At 39.2% G+C, this 27,258-nt stretch overlaps 1 protein-coding gene across 3 annotated transcripts in view; it reads right to left on the bottom strand.

The window, feature by feature from the left end:
• CTNND2 (catenin delta 2) overlaps positions 1-27,258 on the bottom strand; it is a 925,778-nt gene that overhangs the window by 753,555 nt on the left and 144,965 nt on the right. For 2 of the 3 annotated variants that reach the window (XM_042953076.1, XM_042953088.1), the window contains exon 1: positions 12,532-12,764. In XM_042953076.1, coding sequence (XP_042809010.1) covers positions 12,532-12,714 — 183 coding nt within the window. In that variant the 5' untranslated portion in view covers positions 12,715-12,764. Of the gene's footprint in view, positions 1-12,531; positions 12,765-27,258 lie in introns of those variants that run through there. The other variant, XM_042953082.1, reaches the window with a different exon arrangement.

Raw genomic sequence — 27,258 nt, 5'->3', positions numbered from 1 at the left:
GAAGTTGGCAGCAAAAGGCCCACCCAGAGCCACCCAAGGCTACAGGCGTCAAATAATAGCACATTTACAAGCAGCCATGGTACATTTCTGTGCTGCCACCCACTGGTCAAAGGTCTGCCACTGATCATTGTTCGTTAGCGCATTTCCCGAAGAGACAGAAAAGTGATTAGTTGTACTCCTTGGTACTTCCCTAAATTTGTCATTTGCCAGCATCATTGAGGAGATTTCTTCCATGTTTGAAAGTCTCCACCTTTTGAACCCATTCTCAGGGTAGACTTGGAATAAAATTGGTCATTAACTCTAGCAATACGAACCCCAAGCCTGACCATTTTATTTGGGCCTTCCAAATAGTTCAAGAGTTACCTGTCACTGAATTATTCCTTTTCAGCTTCAAGTTGCTTAAGTTTGCAACTAAGGATCATGTCTGGTACAAAACTGAACCTGCTATCTGCCAGTTTTGATCCTTTATCCTAATTCTCTTCTCAGTTGGGTAACATCTGTCTAATAAAAGTTTTCTCGTTCCCCATACCAAATATTTAGAGGCAGCTCATACCAACCTCCTTCCCACTCCAAGACAGTTCATCAGTGTTTCTCCCATCTGACACCCCACATCACTTGCCTTCTAGACTCTTCACAGGCCTTGGTGCTGCCCCGGGGAATGCTGGGGCTTACAACAACTCATGTTTAGGAGCTTATTGCGTCTACTCTATAAACATACTGCAAATATTTTTAAATGTATTATTTAAATATTTTAAAATCTATGATCCTGTAGAATATAGAATAACATATGCTATAGAATGGTTTGCCATGTGTCACTAGACTCTGGGCTAGCACTTCATTTCAAAGAGTGACCTCTGCCCACAGGGATAACTATAAAAAAAAAAAAAAAGACATACAAGAACAAGGATGTGGGGGGGCCTTGTGTGGGCAGCTCGGTAAATTAAGCTTCTGACTCTTGATATTGGCTCAGGTCACGACCCTGGGGTTGTGGGACTGAGCCCCACATCAGGCTCCAAACTCAGCATGGAGCTTGCTTGGGATTCTCCCTCTCCCTCCCTCTACCCCTCCTCCACTCACATGTACTCTCTCTCTCTCTCTGTCTCTCTCTCTCTCCAAGGTTTTTTTTTAAATAAAAAAATAAAAACACTGATTGAAGAAACTGAAACCCTAACAGGTATTTTATTACAAGTAAGCAAAGCACTCAGTTTTCAGCTAAAATGGAGCAGAAAAAAACCAAAATAATAAGTCAATTAATGAACGCGTACCCTCCACACAAAGACACTGGATTCATTCTCTGTGTCGGGCAGGCACTACTGTTCTTGGGCAGCAACACAACAGTAAGGGGGGGGGGGGGGGAGACCCAGCCACAAACCTATTCCAGAAATTAATTGATTAGTCAGTTCTCAGAAAAAGAATCACAATTTTTATTATTACTATTATTATTTTAGTAGCAATATGCATGTAATACTAAAATATTTCATTGACATTAAATCAAGTGACAACAGCGTGAGAAGGGTTGAAAAGCTCTCAGGATGATAATTTCTTTTTTTTTTTTTAATGTTTATTCATTTCTGAGAGAAACAGAGCGAGTATGAGTGGGTGAGGGGCAGAGAGAAAGCGACAGAACCTGAAGCAGGCTGCAGGCTCCAGGCTCCAAGCTGTCAGCACAGAGCCCGATGCAGGGCTGGAACCCATGAACCAAGAGATCACGACCTGAGCCGAAGTCGGAAGCTCAACGACTGAGCCACCCAGGCAATCCTCGGCATGGTAATTTCTTATCTTGGGTCTCCATAAAGAGACCCTATTCCTGCAGTATTATTAAAGCCATGTTTTTAGAAGGCATGCCCAAAGAGGGCTGAGATGCCATTCGTGATACGTGAGGGCTCCCCAAATAGAAAGAATTTACACTCTAGATTATTAATTTTCAGCATAAACAGTCTCTCGTTTTGACAGGAGGTCTACAGAAGGTAGGCAGGTGGCTGACAAGTATTTGAAGCCTGGGGTATCATTTATTCGAAGTGTCTGTGTTCACCAATGGGTGGCTCCGGACACAGCCGATCTCTTGTCTGGGCAGAGGTGAGAGTACCGGTGCTGACCTACAGGACCACAACTGCACTTTAAAAGTTTCACAACAACTCAAAGATTGAAATGCCCTTGGTTGACACCTCGGAGTTCTGCTTCCCAAAACAGGGCAGACAGCAGCACCAAACTGCACGCGGGATTGCTCGTCTTTGCCTACAACTATGACATGATCTTAGATTGAATTCAATGTAATCCTAATTTTTTTTTAATTTTTTTTTAACGTTTATTTTTGAGACAGAGAGAGACAGAGCATGAACGGGGGAGGGGCAGAGAGAGAGGGAGACACAGAATCGGAAACAGGCTCCGGGCTATGAGCCATCAGCCCAGAGCCCGATGTGGGGCTCGAACTCACAGACCACGAGATCGTGACCTGAGCTGAAGTCAGACGCTTAACCGACTGAGCCACCCAGGCGCCCCAATGTAATTCTAATTTTTAATTCTGAACATAACTCCTGCACCTAGCAGACCCTCCAGGATACCCGTCTAAGCTGTAAAATGCACCCCCAGGTAACATCTATTGACTGCTGAATGCAGCTCTTTAGAACTGGCTACTAAATGCTGAGGATTACCTGTCCTAAGCGACTTTTGTTTGTTTTGGTCTTGTTGAGTCCTTCTGTCTCCTAGTAATTAGGCAAGTGGTCCAGCTACTTCTGGAGACGCTGTGAAGAATGTGAAAATCAGAACTTGTCATTATCAAGGAGGAGGATGCTGATCTTCAGGTTTTTTTTATGGCAGCAGGCCATGGAGCCAGCTCATTTAGAGCCTGGGGCATGAACCTGCACATTTTCCTTTAATGACTGCAGCTGAATGACAGCAACTTGAACATGATCGATGGGCTGCCGCGGGCGTGTTTACCTGTGTCACTGATGCATGCTAGAGAAAACTTCCGTCCACACCACTGATTCTTGGAAACAGGAATGTTCAATGAAAAGAAAGCCGTGGTATTGAGCTCACAGTTCTTGTTTCATACCACATTTTCTCTACACACATTAACAATGAGGTGCGTAAATTCCTTGAATTTTTTTTTTAACATTTATTTTTGGGAGACTGAGAGAGACAGAGCGTGAATGGGGAGAGGAACAGAGAGAGAGGGAGAGACACAGAATCCGAAGCAGGCTCCAGGCTCTGAGCTGTCAGCACAGAGCCTGTCAAGGGGTTCGAATCCACGAACCGTGAGATTATGACCTGAGCCCAAGTCGGACGCTTAACCAACTGAGCCACCTAGGCGTGTGAATTCCTTTTGTTTAGAATCTCATTCATGATTCCTTCAGATTGCAAAAATATATTGCAGATCAAATGGATATGAAGTTGTCTGCCTCTCTTTTCCTAGTTAAATGAGAGCAAGGCAGGCAGGGGCATCATTTAACCTGACCTCAGCAAACTTTGGCCATAGAGAAATGTTTTTTTGGGAGAAATATTAGACAATATATTGAAGCCCCATTATTATACCTGAATTGAGAGAGAATGCAGTACAGTGAAAAGAGCACTGGATTCAGAATAAAACAAGCTAATTTTCTCATTTCAGTTCTATGGCAATTTCTTATATGGCTTGAGGTAAGCAAATTAAATACCATTTTAAAATGAGTTTCTTTGGTCATCAACAGAAGACACTGGATGAAATAATTACTAGAGTAACAGTCATTACTTACAGATCTCATGAAATAAGTTTTACATAAAGAGTTAACAGAAGTATGTCATTTATATTTTATAAAAATATGTACATTTTAATGAAATGTAGTGTCTATATTAAAAACATTTTTGTGATTTTGAGATACTATTTAACAATGTTTTCTTGTCCTATCGTATTTTATATGTTTATCTTTACTGTTTCCACCATATTTGGTTCAGTTGTTCTGAATACTGAACATGTTTCCCCCATTTATTCCCTCTAGAATATTCTGCTTGTTAATTTCCTACTTTGCAAACCCTGTACAAGGGCACTGACTAATACCCCTGGAGCTCCTGCTTTGTAAGTCCTGCCTGTGGCTCTTATCAGTAACTAATTATGACATATTTTCCCAGTGAGTTTGTAAGGGTCTTTAAAGTCTTTCTCAAAACTTTGCTCCAGGCAGGTTCTGTCAAAGTAGACCCAATGATTTATGTACAAGGAAGTGTGACATGGCATTTTTGTTTCATTCTGAGAAAATTGAATCAACCTAGGAGATCAACAAAGATGGAAAGGTTCAATAAAATTATAATGTTAACTCACAGTGTATCTGTTTAGGTTTTAATACAATAGTGATATGAAAAATAGTCTTACTATAATATTAAGTATACGAGGAAGTATAAAAAATTTATAAAGGAAAATAAAAATGTTGTATAAATAATTACATATTCATATAAAAATCTTAGAAGGGCCCTTCCCAAATATTTACACCAATCTCTAGCTGCAATATGACTCCCAAATAAAATTTTTATCTTCATTCCTTTCTGAGTTTTTAAACTTTTTTACAATGTGTATGAATTACTTTATAATGGAAAATTCACAGAAACTTTATAAAATATCATATTAAAATGGTCAATGTGATTTCACATATGAATATTTAGCAATGAATTCTAATGATAAATATAAAAGAGGCATTAGAAAGGCACTATAATGTCATGTTACAAAACCCCACATATTAAAAGCTTGCCTTCTTTTTTTAAATTTTTCTTAATGTTTTTATTTATTTTTGAGACAGAGAGAGAGACAGAGCATGAGCAGGGGAGGGGCAGAGAGAGAGGGAGACACAGAATCTGAAGCAGGCTCCAGGCTCTGAGCTGTCAGCACAGAGCCCAACGTGGGGCTCGAACTCACAGACTGTGAGATCATGCCCTGAGCTGAAGTCGGACACCTTACCGGCTGAGCCACCCAGGCGCCCCTAAGAGCTTATCTTCTAATTTAGCATATAAAAGCTTAGTCCATTTTTATTTTTCCCATCATAGCCTCCAGTGCCTGGAAAACCCAACTCCTAATAGCTTCAAAGGGAACAGAACAGACAGCATCCAAACGAATTAATTCTTAGAATTTGGGGTGATTAAAAAGGTAGATAAGTATATGTGTGTCTTGAGAAGCGTTACAAAGTCAAATTTTAAGGGAAAAATTCAAAATAACTTACAGGCAAGAACAGAATATATACAAAAGAGCATGGCAGGCAGGAGGAGGAAGGGAGGGAGATGACCCATCCACACTTCCAGAATATTCACCAGTGACTAGAACTCCTAGCACCAATTCCCAAGACCTTAGACAAGCGGTTTAGGACACTCGTTGCTCCGCTCTCTCAAGCTTCGGTCATCATTTTTGCGATGTAACAGATCCAGGATCCACAAAGAAACAGACTGTTTCATACCCAGCAAGTTCCATCAACCCGCTGCCACCTGACCAGTCCCCTTCCTTCCTACCTGGAGCTCCACACTGCTACATACACCACTTAATTTCCTTCTTTAGCTTGCTGCGAATCTAAACACCTAGTCTGGTCAGCCTGTCTGCACCATGTCTGTGCATGCGATATCCATCCACAAGGCTTTCTGATCCTTGCCGACTCCAGGATCTGCCCTTCCTTCTTCCAAACCACACCCTCTACCAGGACCCAGATCCGCAGACTCCTGGCTTGCAACTTCATAGCTCAGTTCACATCTCGAAAAAGGTCATGACTGTTCCTACCATGGTTTATGTTCTAACAATGAAAGCAAGGGGGAAAATATGCTTTCTCCCCCCATTTTCAATCTACATCTGGCTTGAAACAAGAAATAAATTCAAAATCATCGAGCAATTCTCATTTTAATTTTAATATATGGAAAGAGTTCCACTTGTGGCACTTTGATACATAGAATTCTTTTTTCTCTGACTACATGAATATAAAGTTCACTAGTCTTTGCAGATAATCCTTCCCTATCTTCTTGACCTTTCCCAAAGGTGTTTTAATTTCCTCCTTTTCATGGATGATAATTGTGTCATTACTTTCATAAGATGCTTTCCCAAGACATAGTTTGGAAAGTGATTAATCATCACAGGTCATTTTTCACATCATGTTATCAGAAACTACTGTTCCACATTACAGTAACACTACCAATGCTGAAAGACTTGGCAATGACATGTGGCACAGGACAAAGACTAATTAAAGGAGGATTTTATAATGTGCTCTTTCCCAATCATATGCTTTTTATACAGAGCTAATGGAATTTAAAAATTATAAATAGAGGCGCCTGGGTGGCTCAGTCAGTTGATCGTCTGACTTCGGCTCAGGTCATGACCTCGCAGTTCGTGAGTTCGAGCCCCATGTTGGGCGCTGTGCTGACAGCTCGGAGCCTGGAGCCTGCTTCCGATTCTGTGTCTCCCTCTCTCACTACCCTCCCCCACTCTCTCGCTCTCTTTCAAAAATAAATACACATTAAAAAAAATTTTTTTAATTATAAATAAAAGAAACTAAATAAAAATAAAGGCATGCTATCCTCACCATGAGTCAATGTAAAATATCAAGATTTCTTTAGATTCCGTGTAAGAAGAATGTTTTAAAATGCTTGTTTCGTGCCTTCACAGGACATACCATGTATGAAGTACTCTGTGCAGTAGCTTTGCCCATAGTGGGAGGTCAGAAATGTCTTCACTCCTACTTTCCCCTCTATTAAAAATAGTAACAAAAGTGATTAAAAGCAAGAAATCTTCTGTTTTACCACCTAGAAAATAATCAGTATTTTAAATAATGGTACCAAAAATTTCCTCTAAAATCAAGAACATGATTGCAATCCTTGTGCAAAGTAAAAACAAAAAACAAAGCAAAACAAAAAAAAAAAAAAAAAACAAGAGAAATTACTGTAGCAATAGTGTCTAGGGTTATAAATACTGTCAAGTTAAGGAATGTTCTTATTAGTATAAATTACTTGGAATTTTTAAGTAAATAGACTAGAGAGTTTCCTTAAAATTTTGTCTATAAGTTTTTAAATGTTTTATACATTTCTATATAGGTTTGTCTTCTAACTTCACTGCTAAATAGTAGAAGTCAGAGTTCAGATTTGTGTATCACCCAGGGAAGGTTAGTTCTAAGCACAGTGTTGGCATTTGATAAACACTACTGAAAAATACAACGAAATGAGACACTGGCATATACTGTTATATACCTACAATTTCTATGTAACCTATTCATTTTTAAATGTACTTCACTGGTTGAATTATTACAAAAAACACACTTATCTGAGTCATAATTTACAAAGATCAATGAACTATATGAGTTCTAAAGGTCTTTAAAATGCCCCGTAATTTTCTAGCTTATACGAGAAGACTATTTGGATGCCAGTGTTGGAATTGTGTGATGATCAAATGAAACAATAGTTACCTGAAGGAAAAGAAATATTCTTTCGAAATGAATATATTTTTAGGAAAGTCATGGTTTTCTTAAGAGCAAAGGGGTACCATGTTGATTTAAGGCAAAATACAAAGACAAGGTTACATAGTGTAAACAAATATAAATTCTTATCTAATTGTGTAGACCAGCACTGTGACAATTAAAAACAATGAAAACACACGGGCGAACACCAGGACTACTACTCTTAGGCAACCACAAGCGAACATTATCGTGCTTCTCACAGTCACACCCCTCCACATGGGCGACGCGAGCACTGTCCCTTCTCCTGGAGACCACTGTCCTGGCATTGTCATGACTCCCCACCACCTTTCCCAGAGTCAAAAAAATTTTGCTCTCTTTTCTCATTTTGATCTCATCTCAAAGAGTCACAACCTAGGTCTAAACATTAACAATCATGACTTTCTAATTCTTGATTTTGAGCACACAGCTCTCAAGCTATCACCATCTGCGCACACTCACTGCGAATGCATTGTCACTAACAATTTCTCTTTCCTCGCTTCCACTCTATGTCACTTCTAAGATCCATCGTTATAATGGCTGTCTTGCATCCCTCATCTCCAATGCCTCCCCTCCCCACCTCTGCTTAGCCCAGCTCACTCCAAACAAGTCCAACTCAAACAAGATGACTGTGCTCATCTGAAGAGAGGGGAAGAAATACCACAGTTTCCAACACCAAGCCATCGCGTGACCTGAGACCATGCACTTTGCCTCTTTTCCATTCTCATGGATGAACTGTCTTTGTTCCAAAAGCCATTCTTTTCTCTGATGCACTAGATCCATTCACTCTCATCTACCCAGTAACTTTTCTCCCTGTTATTTCCCCCCCTTTAAAGCATCATAAACTTCACTTTCTATAAGTCACTGCCATCATCATAGGGATACCTACCATCCTTAAAAAAGAATCCCTTCATTGTTCTCACCCCTTTAAGACACCCCACGTTTGGGGCTGCTATATATAATGAATGGCTATCAATCACCTGCTCTAAGTTATGTATCCAAATCACATGAACGAAGTCATCACATGCTTGTCCTCCACCCACCCCCCTCCTCTTCTGGTGAAGGACGCTTGTTTACAGGAGAGGAAATAGGAATTAGGTCCCTCTCTCTTAATGCCCCATAGAGAAACTTGATAACTTGGAAATGAGACAGATGTGTCTGAAATACAGAAAATTACCCATAGAGTATAACATAAATCATGGTTCTATTTATGTTAATATGAAAGTGTAAAATTTACCAGCTAAAAGCAATCAAGATGGGAAATTAGAACAAAGAAATAAATCAATGAACACCTTTTCATGGAGTAACCCATGACTGCTTGGGTGCAAGGTCTCTAGGACTCAGATTACAAATATCTTAGTCATGCCATACATGTCATGTGGACACATTTCATGACACAGGGCTTGGCATGACTTAAGCTCATTCTGTGGTTATAAACCAGAATTTGTTTCTATGCAATGTTAACTGCCTGTCTAAAAACTTACATTATTACTCTCCATAACAACTTATTCCAATAAACTGTCAAACTGAGTGTTCTTTATACATGTATTTCTTTCATCGTTATTGTACTTTGCATATATAAAGTGCTCAATACGTTTAATGAATGAGTAAATAAATTATGCAACCTATCACTTGGCAGTTAGCTCAGAATATATGCCTGCTGTGATAAAGAATGACTTCTCTCCTGCAGAACTGATGTCCAAGGAGACAGCACTGGGGTAGCACATAAGAGTGATGCCATAAAATTTCTTCCTTCAAACTTTCTAACTTAATAAATAGGACTTTTAGTCAAGAAAGCTATTTCCCATTAGCACCAAAGAGGACCAGGCAAGCAATAGGCAAATGAACATATTTATAAATATTTTATGTACATAATTATTAAAATCATAAAAGACATTTAATGGCCAAAGTCAGTTTTCTTTCATCTCAGCTAATTTTTTTTTTCACATATATTTAACTTAGCTTTGGCTCCATAGATAATAGCCTAGACCTCAGGAAAAGAAATGATGCAAACCTTAAAAATAATTTAGGACGAAAATCTTCAGTGAAGAAAAAAATTGCTTGTTTGCACCAGGCCACCCAAGGAAGTCCATGGACCTGGCTGCTGGTGGATCTGGCCTTAACATGGGCACACGCTGCCCACAGGACCTGATGATGCCTGAACCTCTGATGCGGAGGCTTCCAGATCCTCTACTCGGCTTCCAGGACAGACTGTCACACCTGTTCACGTTAGTTTCCTGCCACAAAGAATCTAACCTTTGCCATCCAAAAATGAACGCTGGACTTATTTTAATTATTTCAAAAAACTCTTCACAATAAGTTTTTATTAAATCTTCATCAAGGATTTGGAGAGGCCATGTTATTTATAGCAATGTATTTTTGCTTCAAGCAGCTTATCCACTCTCTCGACTACAAACATCACTATCTCAGCAGAAGTAGCATCTCCTAGTATCCAACTAATATCTATTCCAATCTCCCAATTCTTTCTCTCATTTGTGATTGTCTTCCCTATACTCTACCTCCATCTAATCGGAAACACATATGGTAACCAATGTTGATAGTTTGATTTATTTCCTCCTACACTTTTCTAGATGTTCATAAACATAAACAAAAATATTTATTATGTTGTTTTTTAAAGTTCTCACGGAATTTTTCAAAGATATAATATATAGCTCCAACTCATTTTATTAATAACTACATAAAAAGGATATAGCTTTTATATAAAAGATACACCTTGGGGAAACTGGGTGGCTCAGTTGGTTAAGCATCTGACTTCGGCTCATGTCATGATCTCGCAGTTCATGAGTTTGAGCCACGCATCAGGCTCTGTACTGATAGCTCAGAGCATAGAACCTGCTTCGGATTCTGTGTGTGTGTCTCTCTCTCTCTGCCCCTCCTCCAGTCACTCATGCTCTCTCACTCTCTCAAAAATAAACATTAAAAAAGATACACCTTGTTTTTCAACTTATCATTATTGTTCTATTTTTTCTATCCTAGATAATTTTTCAATAAACACCCATATACATAAAACCTTATGATCTAGGTCACCCATTTCTATACTATCCATGTCTAGGCACAACAAATCAAAGGCTACTGAACACTATAAATGCCAATTCATAGCAACATTTCATTTTAAACAAAGGTTACAGCAATACACATTTCCATATAAAGTGACAAAGAATGTGAATTTCCTCAAACCTTAACCCTTAGGTAGATTACAATATATACTATTTTTTAATGTTTGTCTGTTTGGTAGATTAAAGAAAATCATTTCCATCTTGAATTTTATATCCCTGATCAGTAGAGTATAAAACATTTGCATGTATTCATTGGTCTTTTACATTTTTCTTCTGTGAATTGCTGTTCGTATTTTTTGCCTACTTTTCTATTCTGTATTTCTTTTTCTCTCATCAACATTAGGAAGCATTAATATACTAACTGTATCAACACTTCATCATATTTTTGGCACATATTTTCTCTTGGCCTATTTTTTCTACGATTTTATGTTGAATGTGTCCTTGTGTTTCTGAGCCCTCAGTTATGTCCTACAGAGAGAACATTTTGGACCCACTGGACACTATAGTGATGAGTATGTTTGGTAAGGTAAAATCTCTCTACCAAAAATTTCCTTGTAACTCTCATATACTTATCCTTCCCATGTAATTTTTACAATAGTTTATTCCAGTTTGTCAAAGAGACAATCAGCCGTAAGATCCTTATTACCATAGCCTAAAGTTTATACCTTTATTTGGGAGAAAGTGATATTATTATGGATCATAGCATACCTTGCCATTTATTCCTAATTACTTTATGTCTTCTGATGAAATGCTATACTTTTCATCAGACAGGTCTTGTCATTTTCTTGTTCAGTTTATTCCTCCTGTTTTATATTTTGTCACTAGTCCAATGTTACTGGCCCAAAGACTTCCAGATCATACGTGAGTAAGAAACCGTGGCATAGACCAACTTTAACAAAGCACTATCTTGAGTATGGGAACTGGCATGAACCTTCGTTCCTTTCTTCAATTACTCCTTAAAAAGAGTCAGCACGCTCATGAGTGTGCTTTTGGTAGCAAACTCATCAAGGAATACGGCCTGTGCCTCAATTTCCTGCTTACAGACCATTTTCAAAAACCAGATTATCCAATTACTCTATTCAACTTGCTTTGTGTACCCACTTAGTCATACACTTCCTGACCCGAGGGCACACTTTGACTGAGAGCATCATCGATCCCTTCTGTCAATGGATCTTTCCTCAGCTACTCTATTGATAGCCTGGCCACTTCTGCTGCTTATTCAGCATCCCTGAATCATATAAACCAAACACAGGATGCTTTTTCAATTTCTTTAAAAAAATTATGATTTATATTCTAGCACATGCTAAAAGAAGTGAGAAAAAAATCTTGGTTTTCCAGCTTTCTTTGATTATTTGCCACCCTTTATTTACAAGAAACATAACTTTTCTGAAACGGTTTTTTTGTTGTTGTTGTTTTTTTGATCTAAGACTTCAGACTTTATTTACTTATTCATTTTAAGGCAAAGTAATGTCGGGGGAAGAAGCATTCAGATTTTAATTAGTTTTATAGGGAAAGTTCTAAAACACAGTTCTTCCAGATCTATCTCAGAGATACTGTAAAGACCAATTGCCTTGACCCAACACAGAATTCATCTGCTGTCACACATACTAATTTTTTAGACTTGTGGATATATTTTGATTGTTGATTAGACTTTATCTTTTCTAAAGACCAATTATTTGGCCTCAGCATTTAGCAGTATTAAATAAAAGGTCCATCACCAAATCTTCCAAAACTTCACCCATATAGGGAATTTTGACTGTAAAGTGTTTTTGTTTGTTTGTTTGTTTGTTTTTTACCCCCTGTGGAATATTTCTCAACGAAAAGTGCCTAAATCATGAATGAAAACATAAAACATATGAATCCACTCTCCAATGGCAATTATAACCCAATTTTAATATTTTTATGCTAAAAACCAACATTTGGCCAGAAAATCGTAAGTTTCTTCCAACGTAGCTGAGTCATCACGGGTTCACCTGAAAGAACAAGTTCTAAAGTGCGCCCATAAGTAGGTCACAAAAGTGGAACGTTTCTACCTGCTCTTTGACCGAGGCGAGGATGGAGGAGGTGGTTTCCGTTTCTGAGCCATCCCCATTGGAGGTGGTCAGGCCAGGGCTCAGGGAGCTGGTCTTCTCTGAGGTGGACGAAGGCTGGTCTGGGACAGGCATAGCTCCTGCAATGCAGAGGGACATGTTGAATGCGATGTGAGATGTCGCCATGGCAAACAGATACAACTGTCAGGAACCTTAAGCACTCCCCTTGGGAAAAATGAAAATTATGAACTACAGAGAAGGCACACGACATCATTATAGAATAGGAAACAACACAAGTAAACAGAATCGTTTCTCCTTTCTCACCCCAACCAAATTCTAAGATACACTCACAATTTTCTGTTTTGTATTTGAAGTAAGTGGAAGAAGAAATAATAAGAAGCAAAAAAAAAAAAAAAAAGAAGAAAGAAAAAAAAGAGAAAAGAAATGAAGTACTGAGTCTTTTTTTTAAAAAAAAGCCAGCTGATCTACTATTTTATTTCTGTTTTACATAATTTTATTACTTGTGTATTGGTGTATTTCCATCTCAAAGAAAATCTATTCAATATTCCCCTTTATAAGGAAATCACAAAAATAAATGATCAATAATTTAGAAATAATTAAGGGAATTCATGAATTAACATAAGAAGATTAGTACTGTGAATACTAAATACCTAGCCCACTCCACAAATATTTACCAAGTTCCCTCTCTGTGACCTACGGCAGATGAAAGCTTTTTAAAGCTGCCAAGGCTCATTTGCCACAGTTTATTTTTTTCTGAGTTTATAAAAGAAAGAAGAAACTCAAATAACATCAGCTCAATTCATAAATGGACACCATTGTACAGGTTAAAAACAGCATCCCGAAAGTTATTTTTTCCCGTTATCTTTCCCTAACAAATAAATAAGACTAAAGTACTCATTATATATATAATCTAGCAGTGCTCATTAGCAGGGGAAATAATAATTAACCAATAACAATTTTTACCAGAGCACTACAAAACCACTATTCAAATAAAAGTCTGGGAGTAAATAAAGGTGGTTTTCTTGCCTCCAACTATCATATCACATGCCCCTCCGGGAACCAGTGCTATGTGAATGTTAGAGTATTTCCTGTTCTACTGTATCTGAGCAGCCTGGGTTTTCCAGTCAACAACATCATTTTCATAGGAACCCTTGCACTGTGATATTACCTATATTTGCTAGCAGTTATTAACTAGGGCTATGCTATCTGAAACAGGTTCTATTATAGAATGTTCCTTAAAATGTATGAAAAAGGTGGTCATCTAATTTTTTCACTGGACTTTCCAAATTAGTTTTGATTTGTTGTCATTTTTTAAGTAAAAATTGTAATAATAATATCAACGACGATTAGAATAGCACTGAAAAGATAAATCGGTTACAAACAGAATTTATAGGAGGTTTCGGGAAAATAATATTTGCAAGCAAGATTCGAGCAAAGAGTAAAGATCAAGTTAAACATAGTTTGGCAAAACGTAACCATGGCTAAAAACCAGAAGGTATTTTAGGTGATGGATACTAACAAGATGAAAGAAAGTGATTTAAATAATTATGGTGGTGGGGTTGAGAAGATAATAATAAAGCACAGTTTTATATTCCACTTGCTTTCACACGTAGTATCCTGTTTGATCAAGCCTTATAATTATAAGGATTTAGATAAACAGATCAACAAATGTTGTGCCCAGGTAACAGAGCCTGGAAGCCAAGCCCTTCTAATTAGGAAAAGTGTGAGAATGGGGGGAAGGGGGGGAAGGCAGAAAGCAAGAAGAAAGGAAAATGGCAGTTCTTACATGCAAAGTCACCCCCCTCCCCGGCCTTGCATCTCCGCCTGTATCCATGTCACTGGCTTCCAAAGGGGACTCTACCTCTTCCAAAGGGGACGCCCTCAAGATGGGAACGGATGAGTCTTACATATTTTAAATTATTTTAGCTTTCATGTTTTCCAAATTTTGTCAGGTCCATGTGAATCTAGATTTTGGACCAGCATTATTATCGATATATTTTTTGACAAAGAAATTGTCTAAAGTCTCTAAGTTATTTATATAATTGGGCCTAGAACCCGGGTTTTCTCCCTCTTTATTCCTAGAGTCCTGTGATGCATTGGCCTATTTCCCATTACCTGTGGTGCTGCCTCATAAATGCTAGTCTACACACCAATTTCTCTAAAATGTTACTCTTAAAAGTAGGAGGGTAACCTGTCATAATAAAATGTGGGATTTAATAGGCATTGAATCAAGGTAAATCCTCAGGCACCGGACAACTCTGACCCACACACTGTAAGGAATAATTAAGTCTGTTTACTTCCCCCCCTTTCTCCTTACAGCAACGACAGAAAAAAAGTGAATGCTTCAAGGCCTTCAAGGCCCACCATCCAGAGTCACGGCTAGCCATTGTGCCTGAATGGAAATGACTGGGAATCATTTCCATGGCTCGTGATTTTTCACACCCAGATTTAATTCGACCGTTGGCCATCCCTGTGTATGAGTAAGACTGCCCGACCTCCACTCCTAATCCTTTGAGCTCACAGCACAAGAAGAGAGGCAGGGCCACGTGAAGACTACGGCAACCAAGCTGTGGACTGCCTAATGGTAAGTGTAAAAAGCTTTAAGCCTTCTGACTTGGCAGTAAATCGCCAAGTGCTTTAGTTTTAATTAGAACTAATCCACCAAAATGAGGAGATATTCTGTGTTAAATCCAGGAAATCTGGAAAATGTAGAGAGACAATAAGAAAGGAAAAAAAAAAAAAACCCAACACCAAGGAAGAGGCATCCTCAAGTAATTCTGCCACCCGAGATAAGTATATTTACGTTGGTGTATTGGTTTAGGCTTCTCTGACAGAATGTTTTTTTCTGATTGAACACATTCTATGTAATGAGTGTTACATAATGGAGTCCTAATGTAATATTCTCGATGTGTTTTTAAACTTTGTTCACCATCATAGCATGAACTGTGTCTTATGTCAACAAAAATGATTCTACAGTTTTAAAATGTCACGAATACTTAGTATTCGTAAGGCATCATAATTTACTATCTCTTATTTGTAACTTTTACCCTACTGTTATGTCTGTGACATTTTCAATAGATAAAGTGGTGTTGATGGAATGAGGAACCAGTGCAGGTTTCAGACTTTGGAGAGCCAGAACGAGTTTCCCTGCCGCCAGGCTGGTTCAACATATCTGCCCATGAGAATGTCCCCCCCCCCCCCCCCCACAATGTGAACAAGACTGGCCTCTATTATCTTCTCCTGCTTTTACCAATTTGATATAGAAAAATGCATCCCTTTGATTTGTTTTCTCTTTGGCAACAAGTACAGTGCACATTTTCCTACAGATTTATTGATCCTACGTACAACACCTCTTATTCTCTTTATACAACGACTGTGTAGGAAGTCTTTCTATCGCTAGTCACATGCTAATCGGCAAATATCTAAACTACATTTTAGACGGAAGCATCTTCGACATGAGAAAAAGGGACAATAATGAGGGACAGATACTGTCACATGTTAGTGGGTTTGTTCTCTAGCAGAACTTGGTACTAACAAGTTCTATGTCCAGAAAATACAAAACCACAAGTCGTGCTGTGCTATACCTGCGCATGCATGAGTGTTACGGACTCAACTGTGTTGACTCATACCCCCATCCCTGGCCCCACCTCTGCCCCAAATCCATATGCTGAAGCCCTAATGCCCAAGGTGACCATATTTGGACATGGGGCCTTCAGGGAGGTAATTTAGGTTAAATGCAGTTACGAGGGTGGGGCTTCTAAGGGTGGAACTGTTGCCCTTACAAAAAAGAGGAAAAGACCAGAGCTCTTTCCACCTTGTGAGGACACAGAGAGAAGCGAGCAGCCAAAAAGAGCATTCTCAGCAAAAACATAAGCCAACAACTTCAATCTTGGACTTCTGGCCTCTAGAACTGTAAGAAAATATATTTCTGCTGCTGAAGCCCCTCTGTCTGTGGCATCTTATTAAGGCAGCCTGGGGTTGGATGTTCTCAGCTTCTTTCTCTTACCTCCCCCGGGAGGCGAGTATGGGGGCACTGGGGAACCGATGTTAGCAGGCCAGTAATATCACGTATTATTGATACGTCCTCTCTGCGGACGCCTACGTCCAAGATGAAATACAGATGTCAGGAAAAGGCATGTGCTGCTTCAAATCAGCAACCTGGATAAACCAAAGCTTGTAAGAGGGCTGTGCCCCACTGGTGTGAAGTAAGCCTATGGAACAAAACACTATCTTAAGAACCTCCATGGGACTTTCACAGATGATGCAACAAGAAATTCAGCAAAGTTGGCTGGGATGAGAAAAATAGCAAAAGCAGGCAGCCCTCATATACAGAGCATCCTTCCCAATATGAACTCTTATGACCATAAGTAATAAGATTTCATGAGGTCCAAATAAATATTCTAAACTTTCATTTCCCAAACATGAGTTTGGGATATAAACGTACATGTTGTAATCTTATGTGCACTTTAGAAGGCCAAATTCTCCTGCTTTCAATTCAAGGACCACATTCAACGCTATCTTTTATTGACCTCCATCACACAAAAAGAAAATAAAATTCTTATTTTACATTTTGTAAGTATTCAAACTCGTTCCTTCTTTAGTCACTGCTGCCCAGCAACCGATGACTTTACTGGAGGAGGTCATCAAGAACTTAAATAGTTCTTGAAAACCAGTTAACCCTTAAGCTGGATCCGGCCAACTACAGGCTCCATACTCCCTCCCCTGTCCTTGGAATGAATGCGTGTCTGCTCACCTTCCCCACTCCCAGAAGCTTCTCTAAGAATATAGCCCGGTGGTAGAAATGTGGTGGTAGGGTATGTGACTGAACCCAATTAAGGCCTATAGAAACTTTTAAGATTCTGGCCAGTGGGCAGTACAGAAATCTACTTGTGCCATAGCCACCCAAGGTGAGCCTTGTAAATAAGTTCTCTTGTTTATTAAACCTGCCACCTACCAGTCTAGAGTGGTCTGTTGCCTTCTTCAGTCCCTCCCTGCCCTTGAGTATGGGCTCCAGTTTGCAAACCAACAGACTTTGACATCAGATATTGCCACCTTCAAAAAATTAACTGATGGATTCTGGTGTCACACCATCATCTAATTCAATGAGCCACCTAGTCTTCTCATGCCACTGTTACTTGATTCCTCCTCTCTGATTCAGCAATAACCCCTTTGGCCACGATGAGGTCATTGCTCCTCTTGAACTGGCTACCCTCTGTCTATAACCCATGACGTCTCATCCTTTCAAGTGCCCTCTCATTCTGTCACTACCCAGGCCCTCACACTGTGTTGTCATAGAGACCTGTTTCTTTCTTCTCCCAGGGTGCAGGTCCCACCTACTTCAAATTCCAAATCCCTTGCATACTGTGGGACTCAAAACTTATTTCATTAGCTAGACTTGCACTGTCCAATATGGTAGCCTCTACCAACATATAGCTATTTAAGTCTCAATAACATTAAGAAGCCAGTTTACAAGTTGCAGTGTTCACATTTCTAGTGCTCAATAGCCACATGTGGCCAGTGGCTACTGTAGTGGATAGTAAAAGTGTAGATTTCCATCACTGCAGAAAGTTCTATTGATGGCCTTGATCTATACCCAACAGTCAATGCCTTGATGTAATCTTTTATCTGTAGCTTCAGTCCTTGGGAACAGGTGATGAAAAAGGATCAGCTTATAAACATATTTTGAAGGGAGAACTGTCAGGATTACTGACAGGTTGCATGCAATAGTGAGGCAAAGAGAGAAGAGTCTAGATGATTCCAGGGTTTGGTCTGAGTGACTGGCCATTAGCCAAAATGCTGACACTGTGGGTAAAACATATTTGAGAAAATGGAAGGTGACCTGGCATATAAACTTACAACCCAAAATGCATCTATCAATGATTTTTCTTTGCTGTTAACATCTGGGTAGCTGAGACCAGCTCAAGCCAGAAACTACACTTTGATATGTATTGGGTAATGTAGAGATTGATGATTTCTAAACATTGCTTATCAAATCATTTTCTCCCCTTTTCCTTTTCTTCAGGCAGGTCCCTTTTTATCTTTTACTTTAGAATTGCTAGAAACTTCTAGAATTCTCCTCATCTTCCTTTGGCTTTAGTCAATGGCTTCAACTTAAGACTTTTAGACTTTAGCTTCCTTGACCCTCACACCAAACTAACAAATGCATCCCATGCATATGCGGCCACACCTAAAGCTATTTCCTTCCCTCACATGTACCACCCTCTTCAAGACAGTGCCCCACCCTGTTCTTGATCCTATCTTCTAAAGTACAAAACAAAATAGACTGACTTGTAGCTTTGCCTATCCTTAGGCCTCACTTTCATAATTCTCCATTATGGTTGCAGCCCAGTGAGGAAGGAAACTGGCCATTACAATACGCCAAAAATTGTCACACTCTCTCTCTCTCTCTTTCTCTCTCTCTCTCTCTCTCTCTCTCACACACACACACACACACACACACACACACACACATAAACTGCTTAAGAACTGCTTATATAAGAACTGCTTAAGTTCTTGATGACCTCTTAAAATAAAGTCATATATATGTATATACATACATACACAAATTTAAATATATATATATAAACAAATACATACGCATTTACGTATCCAATTTGATGTTTTAAATATTTATTTATTTTTGAGAGAGAGAGACAGAGCAGGGGAGGGGCAGACAGAAAGGGAGAAAGAATCCCAAGCAGGCTCTGCACCATCAGCACGGAGCCTGACGCATGGCTCCCACCCACGAACCATGAGATCATGACCCAAGCCAAGTCAGATGCTTAACCGACTGAACCACTCAGTCGGACCCCACCTCCATGTGGTATTTTAAATTGAATATATATGCGATTTTTATAACCTTCCACTCCACAGGTGACATGTAAGAGATCATGTAAAACCGAAGAACCGGCATAAGCATATTATTAACATTAGGTTGCAGAGAATGTGTGGATTCGTACAAACTAGTGACATGAAAAACAATACCGAACACCTCATTTGTGTAATCACTCTGGTCACCAAGACCACAATTCTGTATTTGCAACTGATAGGTCACGGCCCAGAGAAATAGGCACAGCATTGTTCTCAGGTGCACTCTGCACGCATAAAAGCATATCCATCCCTGTTTCTTCCTTTTAAAGAGAAGTTTTGAAATACAGCTCGTCCTGGAGCACCTGGGTGGCTCAGTCAGTTAAGCATCCGACTTCGGCTCTGGTCATGACCTCGCGGTCTGTGAGATGAAGCCCTGCGCCGGGCCCTGTGCTGACAGCTCGGAGCCTGGAGCCTGCTTCGGATTCTGTGTCTCCCTCTCTCTGCCCCTCCGCTGCTCATGCTCTCTCTCTCTCAAAAATAAACATTAAAAATTTTTTCTTTAAATCACAGCCTGTCCTAATAACATACACAATATAATAAATAGCTGTCAAAACTCAACATAATTAGAGCAGAAACTCAATCCGTCTTGGTCTATTTCAATTCCCTGTATCTGGCTCAGTATCTAATATATAGCAGCCAGTCAATAAGTATTTGTTGAGGTAATGTATGAACTATTAGTGCAAAATCAATAATGGTTGCTTAGTAGAGCACATAACATAAGTAAAATGGGCTTTGTATAAGGAACACTTCTCTGAATGGTGTTTGAAATGACACATTTTATTTTAAGTCTATTTATGTTTATTTTGAGAGAGAGAGTGCGAGTGGGGAAAGGGCAGAGAGGGAAAGAATGAGGGAGAGAGAGAGGGAGAGAGAGAATCCCAAGCAGGCTCTGCATAGACAGTGCAGGGTCTGACATGGGGCTCAATCTCAGGAACCGTGAGATCATGACCTGAGCAGACACTTAACCGACTGAGCCACCATGATGTCCCTGAAATGACACTTCTTAACTTTGACTCAAGAAAGCTGCTTTTTCTCAACCTTATTAGGACGAGTGCATGCCTTTCCTCCCAGGGTTGCCACCCAGGGTTGCTGGCTTCTTAGGCAGAACCGTCAATTAAGCGGGATCTGGAGCTTCCGGGACTTGATGCTACAACTCCCAACTTGCAAATGGAATCTGGCAATATTTATGGAAAGCACCAAGCAAGGAAGAAGGAGTAGTGAGCCATAAACAGAATATGCAACTGCCAGGCGAAACCAGGAGGCAGGGAAATGTCCTATTCTATCTGATAGTTCGGGGTGAAGAATAAGAGGCTGCTCACGGAATCAGAGGCATGAGGTCCCTCGTCCCTACAGTGGAAGATAGGACGGCAGGGCGGAGAGACATGGGATCTGAGTGTTAGAGTCACATGTCGAACACAAGGGGATGCGTGTCCTACCTGTGTGTGCAGACAAGTGGGAACGGTAGGAAGCTGGACATAACAACAGAGAGAGTCAAAAGTCCACTTCGTTGCGGAGGATGGGACCAACCTAAACAGCGCCACAGACTTAGAGCCCACCTGAATAGTATTCTTGGTGACATAAATTGTGTCTGAAGTTAGAAAGAAGGCTTCTGTAGAGACTGGAGAGCAAGGAGGAATGGCAGGGCTCATGATTGGGACAGTCGTACAATCAGCCGAGCTCTACCAAAATGAGGTCAGTGAGGACAGGAGACGGTCTTGCCTGGGTGTCTCACGGTCCTGTTTCCTAAAGCATGATCTCAGGCATTTTCACCTGTGATATTATGACATTATAAATGACATTATGTCAGCAATTTATCTTTCTTTAAAAAGTTTTGGTGGGGTGCCTGGTTGGGTCAGTCGGTCAAGCGTCTGACTCTGGATTTCCGCTCAGGTCATGGTCTCACGGTTCATGAGTTCAGGGCTCTGCCCTGACAGCGCGGACCCTGCTTGGATTCTCTCTCCCCTGCTCACTCTGCCCCTCCCCCATTCATGTGCACTCTCTCTCTCTCTCTCTCTCAAAATAAATAAATAAAACATTTTAAGAAGTACTGAAAAGGCAGTGCTTCTGGAAAAGGGGCCTGCAGATGACAGTGAGTACTTGCCCCTCCTGTCCCAGCCACACTTATAATCTGTAGGGGAAACGAGGGCAGGCGCTTCAGCCACCTAGAGATAAGGCCGGATCCCGACAGGCAAGAAGCTAAGAGTGGGATCTCACAGATTCCTCAACCATGATCGGGGTGCCCAAACCTGAGTGAAGGGACAAGCAGAGAGAAGACAGTGGCTTGACTGGTGGACATTGGAAAGGCAGAGGTTGCTGGCAGAGAGAAAAGGATCAGAATGGATCTATAAAGTGAGGTAAGAAGGGCAGGAAAGGCAGGAAGCACCGGGGCTGGCAATCAGGGAGCATCGAGGGCGAGACCAGAAACACTGAGACGGAGGAAACTGGAGGTAGCTGCCATGCTGTTGGGACTTAATAATGCTTTCATTTGCAAGTGACAGAAAATCCATCCCAAATGGCTTCAAGGAAAAAGGGAGCAACAGTCACATTAAGAAGCATCCCGATTTCAAAAACATTAAAAGATTTTTTCAATCCTGGAAGACATATGATCATTACAGCTCATCATGATAAATGCACTGCTTGAGGAAGGTTCGCGTTACGAAGGTGACAGGGAGGAGGAAGGGATTTGCATTGTCGAATTGTTTAGAAAGACTGCAGAGAAGAAGAAATGGACGCGTGGGACCATGAAAATAGAAACATTCAAATTAATGACCTTGCGTAACATACAAAAGTAGCCCACCCATGTATGTTTCTAATTCCACCTTCGTCTCCTTTTACAGCAGGAATGTATCTGATGAAACTAATGCTTGTGATAAAAACAAAATAAAGTTTCAGGGCTGATCTTCCCTGAAAAGTCAGTGACCCACTTCTGAAATCAATAACCATCCTAGCTCCCTCAGACACTACAAGGGATGTTTCACCAGCCAATTTCATGGGTTTGCTAAGCTAGAGGGACATTTCCCTTCACACCAGAGAAATAAAGTCTGAGATTCTATAATTACAGATCCATCACAGTAACTGTAAGCTGAGGAGGAATTGAAACAGGCACAATACCTGAAATTTTGGCTCTCCCTGAATAGGAGGAAAAGTTCTAAAACATCCTATAATAAAGAGGCTCAGCGGTAGACTGACTATTCTTCTGGCTGAAACTTCAAAGAAGCATGCTTAGCACAGCTCCCAATACAGTACTGCTCACACACAGCGACTGCCCAGAACACGCTGTCACTGCCAAATGCCCCAGGCACTGGACTCACCACCATCCCCTACATTGTGTCTTTGCAAGATGCTGAACAATAGCCTCTAAGCCTGCAAGTGAAAACCAGTGTGCTTTCTCAAACACTCTCTCTAACGGTGTTTTCAACAAATACGCGGTTTTCCATTTTGAGGTCTTCTACTTAATCACCGATTGACATGATGAAATCTGGTACCAAAATAAAAAGAAAAAAAAAAATCAAGTCACAAAGCCACTCCGCAACAGTTTCACTACTGTGAACTACCAACTCTGATTGTCACGATCTATGAAACAGAAAGTCCCCAAATGCCAGCCACACACTGGCCTGCAACATGCTCTCACTTCATAGTACTTGAAAGTGTCCATTCAAATTACGGCAATTTGCCCTTCATATTGATTCCAAATACGTATCTGCCACTCGACAATTTCTCAAGATACTAAAGAACAACCACACGTTTGTTTTTTTCCAGAATTACTATCAATGGACAACCAAAGACAGTCTTGCACTGCAAGTAAGCATCTGTAGCATCCCAATTTAGAAAACATGTTTAACTCATCAAAGCAGGGAAACTGTCAATCAGTGTTTTAAATTTAATTCTAGAACAGAGTTTCAACTACTCCTTCACAACTTTAGTTGCTACTACTGACTTAGAAATCTTTTCAACAAATCAACTAGCCTTAAAAGAAAAACAATTACATAAGACAAAATCAGAAGTCATGATGATTTTTGATAGTTACCAAATTATGTTGAATATTTACGCACATATAAGAAATTGTGTAATTTTAAATGATATAATTACCTTACTATAACACACATTTCACGGAAGAGGTAACACTTTGCATAGAGAGTAAATCTAAATCATGTGTGTAGAGGTTTCATTTTACTTGTGAAGGTTACATAGCAAAGAATCTCTCTTATTTTTTGGAATATATATTCATTAAATACACACTGGGAGTTCAAATATCCTGGCATGTGATCAATAAATAATTTTAAATGGATGAATGACTGGATATTACAAAAAGGTGACTATCAATCCATAACCCTACTTTTTTTTTTTTTTGTCAATTTGTTTTCTGTTTACTAGACTGTTCCTATGAGTAATCATTTTTACATTCCACACATAAGTGATATCATATTTTGTCTTTCTCTGTCGGACCTATTTCACTTAACATAATGCCCTCAAGGCCTATCCATGTTGTCACAAATGGCAGGATTTCCTTTCTCATGGCTGAATAATATTTTACACACACACACACACACACACACACACACACACACACTTTATCCATTCACCCAAGTGTCTGTATCTTGGCTCCTGTAAGTCATGCTGCAATGAACATGGGGCACTATCTCGTAAAGATCCTATTTTCATTTCCTTTCAATATATACTCAGAAGTGGGACCACTGGGTCATATGGCAATTCTGTTTTTAATTTTTTTAAAAACTTCCTAATGTGTTCCATAGTGGCTGAACCAATTTACATTCCCACCGATAATGCACCAGGGTTCCCTTTCCTCCACATTTTTGCCAACACTCGTTGTCTCTTGTCTTTTGGATGGTGGCCATTCCAACAGGTGTGAAGTAATATCTCATTGCGGTTTTGATCTGCACTTCCCTGATGACCAGTGACACTGGCGTCTTTTCCTGCACCTGTTGGCCATTTGTATCTTTTTTTGGAAAAACGTCTACTCAGTTCTTCCGTCCATAAAACGACATTTAAACTATAGAATCTATCAGACAAAAAGCTGATTCCAACCAGGGAGAAACACAGGTCATCTTTCACTCTGTGAGTTGTCACATAAGTGTTATGTTGCCCTTATCACACCTAATCCATTTTACTGTAATATAAAAACATAAAAAGATACAAAGTAATAATATAAAATAATATAGAAATATAAAATAATATAAAATATAAAAAGTAATTTCATTTTACAAATGGAGAACAACGAGGCTTGAAAAAAACAAAAAGCAAGTCCAGTCTCAGAAGGCAGAAGACAACAGTGGTTAAGGATTTTCACCCAAATAGCTGACATTTGATACTCAAATGCAACAGTTCTTTTACATTGGAAATCTGATTACAAACAACACTCATTGGTTTCGGGAAAGATTTTTGTTTTGATAATTTTAGATAAATCCTTAGGTTTTGACACTAAGACACTAATTACTATGGAGATCTTGAAGAGAGGGTGCCTTCTTTTGAAAGCATCATGATGCCAACATCTTTAATGGGTTGTGAAGCCCGTTATTCTCTACCAGACCAAGCTTGTTCAGATCTCCAAAGGCAAATTTTAGCAAAGCTGTTTGAAATAAAATTCTCTATGTTTCCATTTACTGTATGCAATCATACTGTATTTTAAATCTCAGACATATGTAAATAGGTTTGTTTATAATGATATCATATTCCTGATCTAAAAATAATGTTTAACATTTTATAGTTCATTTGTATCATGTTTCTACTTTATGTTTTAAAACAATTTTTTTCAGAATTAAATTATTCTAAGTTTGAGAAAAAGTCTCTTTCCAGCATTAGGCTTCCCACCTCCTACTTTCTTCTCTCTCCTGTTTCTGAATACTTTCAACATCTCCCATGATCAGCAGGCACCACTCTTTAATACACAAATTGTTCCCAAATGAGGTAAAATTTTTTAGTATTTAGTTATAAAATTAGTCAATTATAAGAGTTAGAATATATAATTTTCTGGTTTTATTTGAGAGAGAGAGAGAGAGAGAGAGAGAGAGAGAGAGAGAGAGAATGCGTGCAAGCAGGGTAGAGGGGCAGAGGGAGAGAGAGAGAGAATCTTAAGCATGGAGCCTGACAAAGGGCTCAATCCCACGACCCTGGGATCATGACCTGAGCTGAAATCAAGAGTCAGGCACTCAACTGACTGAGCCACCCAGGCGCCCCAATATATTAATAAATTTAAAGCAAATACGCATAACCTCTATAAAAATAAACTGTGGCTTTGTGTCCAGCAGAAAAATAACATTTCTGCCAATTAAGTAGGAAGCTTGTACTTTTTATGTGGCAGTATTTTGGTGCAGTTCGTGATCCTTCTGGAGGGAGAGATCCAAAAGTAAATAAACTGGATTATAATCTACTTTTTTATGCCTCTATTTTGTTGACAAAGTTTCATGATCTCCAAAAGATGAAATCCCAATTACTGAAAGATGATATTTTTTAAAGGGGAAAAAGGTTTAAAGATCTATCTAATGTAAAAACCTCAGCAACGTGCAGGGATTACTAGAAGCACAGTAAAAAGCACCTGAGATTGAAGCTTTTGTTTGTCTTTTACAAAGTTCAAGGGTCTTAAGAAAATAATACTCAAAGATGAATCAACAGATTTCTTAAAAATCCCAATTATATAAATACTGTTTAAGCATATAGATCTTGGGTAGAAAAATCATAAATATTCTCTTACATTGACCTTTCCTACAATCAGGTTTCTTTTCAATTAATTACAGTATTTCTTAGATGAAAAAACAATAAACAATGAGTATCAGTATCATACCAGTCCTCACAGGTATACAAAAGAATATTACCTAATTATATGGCGGTATATTTAAAAATTTAAGGTACAACTGAATATTTTTATAAGATAATATAATAATATTAATTGTATGCTTACTATGTACTTGACACTCTTCTAAGCTCTTCACCATTATTGACACAATTAATACAACAACCCTGTGCTGTACTTTTATTATTATACCCATTTTCCCCAAAAAGAAACTCAGGTCCAGAGAGGTTAACCTCCCCAAAGCAACATGGGAAGAGCTATTGTTTGAAGCCATACAACCTATGGTTCTCAATCACTATGTGTTGCTAATCTAAACAACATCTTTTAATACTGATACTAATTTAGCAAATAATTCATTACTTTAAAATAATTCACTGACCACAGCATGTGCCAGGCTCAGCACAAGGCATTGAACATTGGATGTAAAAGAAAACTAGGAAGGGGAAGAGGAGTCATGGGGCGGAAATAACGAATACAGAAATCGGATATAAAGTATAGATCTCTATGTGGCAAATATATACAATGGAATGTTATTCAGCCATAAAAAAAGAGTGAGATCTTGCCATTGGCAACAACACGGATGGACCTAGAGGGTGTAACACCAAGTAAAATAAGTCAGTCTGAGAAACACAAATACCATATAATTTCACTCACACGTGAGATTTAAGAAAACAAATTAACAAACAAAGTTAAAAGAGAAAAAGAAACCCAGAGTCTTAAATACAGAGAATAAACTGGTGGTTGCCAGAGGGGAGTTAGATGGGGGATGGGTGAGATAGATCAAGGGGATTAAGAGGTATAAACTTGCAGCTACAAAATAAGTCACAGAGATGAAAAGTACCGCACAGAGAATACAGTCAGTATGACTGTAATAACCTTGTCTGGTAACAGATGTGACTATTACAGTGGTAAGCACTGGGTAATGTATAGAATGGATGAACAATTATGTTGTCTGCCTGAAACACCATACGTTAATCATACCTCAACAAAAAAAAACACAAAAATAAATAAAATGTGGATCTTTGTTGTGA

Source organism: Panthera leo, chromosome A1 (genome assembly GCF_018350215.1).
Source record: "Panthera leo isolate Ple1 chromosome A1, P.leo_Ple1_pat1.1, whole genome shotgun sequence".
Classification (NCBI taxonomy): domain Eukaryota; kingdom Metazoa; phylum Chordata; class Mammalia; order Carnivora; family Felidae; genus Panthera; species Panthera leo.
The sequence above is the reverse complement of the archived record's forward strand: the minus strand, read 5'-3'. Positions and strand labels throughout refer to the sequence as shown.